General features: G+C 42.3%; 1 protein-coding gene across 1 annotated transcript; it reads left to right on the plus strand.

Annotated features, from left to right (window-relative positions):
- Nucleotides 1-7,458: 7,458 nt before the first annotated feature.
- Nucleotides 7,459-7,713, plus strand: LOC308428722 (small ribosomal subunit protein eS27-like; the record flags this gene model as incomplete). Its single annotated transcript, XM_080927303.1, has 1 exon — nt 7,459-7,713. One exon carries the CDS (start codon nt 7,459-7,461, stop codon nt 7,711-7,713), a length of 255 nt encoding a protein of 84 aa, XP_080783429.1.
- Nucleotides 7,714-8,077: the final 364 nt, after the last annotated feature.

Raw genomic sequence — 8,077 nt, forward strand, 5'->3', positions numbered from 1 at the left:
CAGGTCTACCAGCCCAGGGATAGCACCACCCACAATGGGCTGGGCCCTCCCCACTTGATCTCTGGTTGAGAAAATGCCTTACAGCTGGATCTCATGGAAGCATTTCACCAACTGAGGCTCCCTTCTCTGTGATAACTTCAGCTTGTGTCAAGTTGACACAAAACCAGCCAGTACATGTATGCTTTTACCTGCACAAGTAGACACTAAAATTATTAATAAGGCCATCACAATGTTCAGTGGTTTTAGGTGTTGGTTTGTAGATTTTCTAAATCTAATTTTCTAAACATTTCAAGCTAAAATGAGTATTTTGGGATTGAAATAAACAAAGCAACTTACATTGCTGGACAAATGAAGATAAATATCGTTGGTTCTTTGGAAGTGTTCTGTCTTATTTTCCTTGCACATGAACATTTGAATTAGGTAATTTACCTGGCTCCCTGGTGTCCTAAAAGAATGCTTTTCCATGGGGTGAAGCAAAGAATCACACAGCAAACAAATCCATCAGAACTCTGCACAGAAACCTTCCACTTTGCTTTAATTTTTGTTCTTAAAAATATATATATAACAAGAAATGCTTTAGCTGATGTGAATAGGCTTGGCAATTTTCCCTACTGTGTAAGTCAAAATTTGTATGAAATCTCCTCAGGCCAACCAATCTGTTCTTTTTACTTACACTCTGGCCTGGTTTGCAGTATTATTTACTAACTGGATTACCGTTTACTGCTCTTTCCTACAACTCCCCAGCCCTGTTCCTTCACTTTCTTTCTTTCTCTTACATGTGGATTTCTTTTCTTCCAGCATGCTAGTGACTCATTCATTCAGATTTCAGTGTAGAGAAGAATAGCTGCATAGCAATCGGAAAGCCACAAGCCAGTGTCAACGGTGTGTCTTAATCTGTTTCACAAATGATTATAACAACCGGGAAGTGAGTCAAGGGCAAAAAAAGAATTGCCTTTTCAGGAAGGAATTTATTGTCCATTCAGGTAGAAGAAAAATTCAGCTCAGTGGGAATGATATGTTTTGATATTAAATATAAAGTCTAAAAGAAGCACAAAAAAGAAATGTTTAGCATTGTTGTGTAAATATTTCAGAGTTGCCTCACTAGGGAGCTTGGATTTGCCATAGACCAGACAGTTACAAGAAGACAGGAAAATGCTGATATGGAAAAGCACCTAGTGTGATATAATTTATAATGTTTTCTCTTGAGTAGTATTTTTATTTTATCTTATTTTATATTGTTTTTGGCTTTGCTATTGTTTTCTTTTAGATGATATTGTATGGAGTTAGATAGTCGTACTTGAAAAAGCTTCGCTTTGCTTGGGAATAGAATACTTAAATTCATCATATATGTGTGGGAATAAATATTTTATTCCAATGATATCACTTTTATGGAGAATAGGTATCCCTAAAATGTGACATGCATTTAAATATAAATATGCCTAAATCGTAACTGCTTTCTAATATTAAAAATCTATTGTTTATGCCAAGAAGTGCTTACTGACAAGAGCCTGGTATAGCTGGCCCCTGAGCGGCTCTCCCAGGACTGGACCAATACAGATGCGGATGTACACAGCCAAACATTGGGTTGAGCTTAAGGACTCTAATGGAGAAGTTAGTGCAAGGACCATTGGAGCTGAAGAGGTTTGAAACCTCATAGGAAGAACAACATTATTAACCAACCAGACTCCCTAAAGCTCCCAGGGACTAAACCACCAACCAAAGAGTACACAGGGTGTTCCCATGGTTCCAGCTGAATATGCAACAGAAGATGGCCTTATCTGGCATCATTGGGAAAGGAGCCCCTGGGTCCTGAGGAGGCTTGATGATGCAGGGGAATGCTAGGTCACTGAGGCAGTATTGGGTGGGCTGGTGGGGCACACCCTCATAGAGGCAGGGGAAGGAATGAAGGGATGGAGGGCTTGTGGAGGGGGAACTGGGAAGGGGGATAGCATTTGAAATGTAAGTAAATAAAATAACCAATAAAATATATTTTTTAATTTGGTCTTTGAGTTTTTTTTAATATTGTTTTTCCCACAATCAGAATGGAATTTGTGAGTTGTTCACATCTTCACTGACCCATCTTCTCCACCAGTCATTACTGATTCTGCACCTGGTTTGAGCAAAAGAGCCACGTGCCTCACACGTCTCCTCAAGCCTACTGAGTTTATGAACTGACTGCTGTCTGCCAATACAGACTTCTCTAATACAGTGGGGATTGACATGGTATTCGTTCATGGTGTGAATGTTTTCAAACAATGGAGGATGTACTCTAATGTGGTAAGATGGTGCCTTTCTTTCTGCAAGAGAAAACACCAGGGACTCATTCACTAATGCCCCCTACAAAGCAATTGTCACTTGCAAAATGTCACCTTCTCACCTCTGCTTATTCACTCTAGCTCTCTGGAATCTTTCCCATAAGCAAAATAGCCATAAACAAGCCTTTGTTTCCCTGTATCCAGAAAAACTCCAGTTAAAAGAATACTACAGGGGTAGCTCGAACCAGGAGTTGGCTAAGGCACGGTTTAGGCAGCCCCAAGAGTGTGGGAGCAGGAGAGCTGGCCCAGCCCATCACAGGCTGCAGTACTTGTGAGAGCAGGCCCTTTGACTTGCATGGGCAGCAGAGTGGAGCTGCCTTTGGAGGTGTGAGAGCAGAAGAGCTGACCTCCCGACCTGCTGATAAGAGCATTGGGTGGCCTCGCCAGAGCAGTGCTGGAGAGCTTCTCCTGGGGGTGTGGATAAAGGAGAATCAGTGGGGTGACCAGCTCTGCTCCCACTCAGGGCCAGATCCAGGGCTCCGAGATGGCTTATTCCAAAATCTATATCATCCGTGAATGATCAGGACATGTGAAAGGGCCTGTTCTGCTGCCCCAAGGCTGCAGGATCTCCATGTTATAGGGCAACAACAGGATGCGTGGGAGTAGTCCCAATGAAGACCCAATTTTGATGGTGTCACAGAAGTCAGAGGTCTTGAGCCAGACCAATGATTCATTGCGATGAACACTCACAAGTGAAGTTGTGTGGAAAGAGAGATACACTCTGGGACATACTACAGCTTCCACAATGAGATTGGTGATGGTGGTGATGGTGGTGGTGTGTGTGTCTGTGTGTATATGCGTGTGTGTGTTTGTGTGTGTGTGTGTGTGTGTGTGTGTGTGTGTGCTATTTTAGAGGGGAGGTTGCAAGGGCAGCGGACAGATGCGAGGGGATGTGAAGATGGCTAGCACTGAAATGCATAGTGGGAAGCTCACCAAGAATCAATAGAAAGTTAACCAAAAAGAGAGCAAAAAAATTCAAAAAGGAATAAAATAGATCTTCTTGATGATTAAGTAGATGACAGGAATAAGACAATTTTAAAAAAGAAGCTATTATTGGTAAAATTCCAATGATTTCTAAGAATCTAACTTTCCCCTAAACACCCCACACAGTATTAAATTCTGAAGTGGAGAGTGTCTGTACAGTGGGTATGGACCAGCCACTATCTCCTTGCTTGCCCATGCATCAGCTTAGAGTCATCCCTCAGGTGAACTTGGAACTCTTAATCACAGAAACGATTTCCAAGATGAGCCAGTATAATGCAGTTAGCATTATTGTATGGAAAGCCCAACAAACATTTGTTCTTGATGGTAGTAGAAAGGTACTCTGGGAAAGGATAAGATAGACCCAAGTGTGGTCTTGGGTTTATGAAGGGAGAAGTATACTTATGTGGCATAGTAACATACGTCATTTTGTTAACTCTAATCAAGTTATGTCTCAATTGCTATGCCTTCTCCCTCCTTTCGATGGGTGAGCTTGTGACCGTGCCTTGGACAGGATTGTAGCTGGTAAGGTAAAACCAATGCACAAGGGTGTTGAGGCACGTTTTACATTGAATGCAGATCATGTGAGACTCCTCAAAAAAGTGTAGGTTTATAGCTAGAAAGCATAAAGCCTTTAAGCATGATTTATTGCTACCCGATTCTTTTAAAAGCATCTTTATAAGAAAGGAATCATATTTCTGTATATGAAATCTTGAAGCAGTCATTAATTGTACTGGGATTCTCTTTTCTCCCTTATTGTTTAAGAATTCTAAACATATTTAAAATGTATTCAGCTCTTATTCCTCATGCAGCTCTTCACAGATTGGCCCGTGTTCTCATCCCAATTTTATGTCCTCTTTTTCTTTTCTATAACCCACTTAGCTCAACTAGTGCTACCTATATGGCATGGTCATGCCACCAGCCACAAGATCATAAAGGAAACTGACTCTTCCTCTCTCAGCTACCATCAACAATCAATAGCTCCTCAGCTAGGAGTGAGGCTTCATGAACTCACCCCCATTCTTGCTGGAAGCTTTGCTGGTCAGTCATCCTGAGCCATGGGGCTAAGCATGTATCTGAAAATTGTCTCAAAGCTATTCGTACTTTAATGTTAATTCCACTTCCACAGGAAGGGCTGCCTAGTTACATACTCATGAGGTGACTTCATCTGAACCTTCCCATTTTAACCAGTAAAATAAAGAAAAGCCAGTGACTGGGTGGGGTAAGGGAGGTAGAGAGAGAGGTCAGAGGATGAGGGAAGAGAGGTCCCAACATAGAGGTCCAGAGATACAAACTAGATCCAGATGGGCTTAATTGGTGTTAACATCTATGAACATTAAGGATTTTATAGGGCTAATATCTCATATAGAAGGGCAGTTTGTATCTTTGTCTATTTGGTGTAATCTTGTTGTGTTTGATTGAGAATTGAGCACATAAACCTGTATGAAAAGCTATCATGCTGTAGAGTTGTGTTTATGTTGGGTTTTGGGATCTAGAAACACCCCGAAACAGAGGCGGAAAGCAGGTGATGGAAAACCTCCAGGAAAGGGAACAGAGTGAGACCTGGGTGGTGGCTTGGACCGGGCGACAGTGGTGTGAGGGGCTCCATACTAGAATCGGGCCCTTGGAGTGAGGTTTGGGGCTGATAAAGAGATAAGCCATTTTCATTTATTTTTTAATATCTACTGCAACATGTATCAATAGCTGACTATGGCTGAGCACTCTACAGACAGTTACACTCTGCCTGTTGATCAGCTGGGTGTGTTAGGTCCCAAAGAAACTGAGGATAAATAGCCAACTGGGGTGCTTATTAGCATATGACACTGGATGCTCTAAGTGCCTGTTACAGAGTCCTGTTCCTCTCAGCAATTCTCACCTCCCAGACCCCTATATTAAAACTCCCTGGACTCTGAGCTCCCCTTCCCTTCCCCAAGGTTCTCTCTTTTTCTATATAACCAAGCCATTTTGGCCAAAAGCTCACTTGGTTCTCTTTGTCCAGACAACCTACAACTTGAGAGAGGAGTATTGTTTATGTAACTTGTGAATATGTGTTTCCATGTGCTCAAAATTTGGAAATATAGCAACAGAGGGTGTGACATATTCCTTCTCAGACACAATGGGGTATCTCATTAACAAGCCTATCCTGAGAGATGAATTATTCTCTTCCAGAATACACTGGGGCTTGACTTCATAATTTTTCTATGTAATGGAAACCCAGAAGCCCCGGAATACTAAAGGAAATGTTTCTCTCCTGTTAAACCCAGTACTTACATCTTACACAGACAACTACTTCTGTGCTTTCAAGCATTCATAGAAGTAGTTTCTAATATATTTTCTTCTTCATTATTGAGATTTTTTCTGGTCATGTAAATGAAGAGTTCGATCAGGTGGGGCTGTGTATGTCTTTACTTGCAACATCAGGGGCACAAAGACAGAAATATCACTGTGAGTTCAAGACCACTCTGAGCTATAATAGAGAGTTCTGGGCCAACCACTGCTGCTTAGGGAATCTGTCAGAAAGGGGGTAGCATCTGTAGCTTATGTATTCATGCGATATTTATGTAAAAGACTTATCTTCGTTTTTAAATTTTCAACAGAAACAAGCCATATTCCTACTTATCTAATTCAACAATGTTGATAAAAGGCTAATAACTAAAGAAGCTCAGGTGAGCTGAGAACTCAGGACAGGAAGCCGATGGGCTGCTAATGTCTTTAGTAGGAAGTTGGGATGTAGAAGCCCCTGGTAAGAATGTACCAATGAGCGCAACTGGTATTTGTGACATTAGTACAGGGGTGCAGACTGAATCTTCCACCCCAAAGTCCGCTGCTGCTCGCTTCTGTGCCTACTACAAGGCACGTCTTACACCCAGGCGTGTGCACTTGGGAACGGTCTCCATTGGATGTCATACAGCTTGATGCTGGATTGCTGCTCTCCTCTCTTACGTCCAGATTGGGTCCACCAATCCTGATTGAACACAAGCCCCCATGAATGCATTTTACAGTTTTTCCTGGAGTATATGACATCCCCCTCCCCCATTTTCTTTTACTTTTTACAAAAAAAATTTTTGTGTGGTGCTAGAGATATAATCCATGGCCTGTATCATCATAGGTTACACCAAAACCTTAAAGACCAGCTTCCCTGAGTGAACAGAACCACCCTTTCTTTCTTCCTTTCTTTCTTTCTTTCTTTCTTTCTTTCTTTCTTTCTTTCTTTCTTTCTTCCTTCCTTCCTTCCTTCCTTCCTTCCTTAATTCCTTCCTTCCTTCCTTCCTTTCTTCCTTCCTTCCTTCATTCATTTAATGGAAAGAGTTTTACTTTGCAGCCAACACCCCACCTCCCTTGTTTATTTGACAGTCAGATGTCCTGGAAGGTCATCAGGCAAATGCTCTGGGTGTTTGCTACTTCAGCTTCTTATGTGGTCTCCTTTTCCCCTTGCATTAGTATTCTTCTGAAGGAGTATACCAGCACTTGAAAGATCAGAATCCAACCAGCAGCCCACCCAAAGGACTCAGTAAGCACCGGGAGCCACTTGTTTCTTGAAACTGTAAAAAAATCTTTGTATAGCATGACAGGGTCACCAACACTGGTGAGTTGTTACCAAGACTGGAGACCCAAAGGGGTGGCAGTAACACTGTCTTCTAAGGCCATCTTTTGGCACCTTTGTCCCTGTGAAGCCAGCACACCATCTGCCAGGTAGGCACAGTGCCACTAAGCAGATGGGACCAAGTGGAGAAGGATCTGCCACCAGGTGCTGCTTTCTACCATGGTCCACATGGGGTTTTCAGTAGGAAGCGGCCAGCCTTTTGCACAGTACCCTTTAGTCTCTCATGAAAGGAGATGCTATTCTTTGCCATGAGGAAAAGACAGACAGAGACTTCCTCTTTGGAAGCAGGCCCTCTTCCTGGGGCAGGCACTGCCAGATCTTACACAGGCTATTTCTAGGTTTCTTTATTTCTCTTTCAAAACTGCTTACCACAAACTCATTTTTAGAATCTTCATTCAGTACACACAAAGAAGCTTTTGGGTGTGACTTAAAAACAAAAAGGTTGACAGAGTTTTCTCTTCTGGGTGTCTTATTTGGATTGAAGGTGAAAACCTAGCATGTATTTGTTGCTTGGAAAAATGTCAACTTTTCCAGTGGTGACAACCTCCCTATGCGAGCATGCCTCTCACAAAGGATCTCCTTCATCTCTTTCTGGAGGAGGAGAAGAGGAAACACAAGAAAAGGCACCTGGTACAGAGCCCCAATTCCTACTTCATGGATGTGGAATGCCCAGGATGCTATGAAATCACCACGGTCCTTAGCCATGAGCACACAGCAGTCTTGTGTGTCTGCTGCTCCACTGTCCTCTGTCAGCCCACAGGTGGAAAAGCCAGGCCGGCAGAAGGATGCTCCTTCCGGAGGGAGCAGCACTGAGAGCCTCTGATTCGAGATGCGAGGGAACCTTCCCAATAAACACATTTTGGATTAAAAAGAAAAAGTCATTGGGCACTTTAATATGTGGATCATGGCATATATCATGATCCAAATAAGTTTCCTAATTCTTGCTCTCCAGAAACTTACCAGCTTGTTGGGGAAATGGAACATGCACCTAAACGACAATTGTCTGCCCCCATTACAACATATTGGAACCAACATTTCTTCTTTTGTGACACTAATTATAATTTACATAAAGCATTTTAAAATAGAAGGGTACAGAAGAAAAATGATAACACAGTTTCATAAACTGAACTTGAAGGTCACTATTTTTGAATAAACTAGGCTGCCAGCTAGCTCTTGG

The sequence above is a fragment of the Micromys minutus genome (genome assembly GCF_963924665.1).
Source record: "Micromys minutus genome assembly, chromosome: 13".
NCBI classification, from domain to species: Eukaryota; Metazoa; Chordata; class Mammalia; order Rodentia; family Muridae; genus Micromys; species Micromys minutus.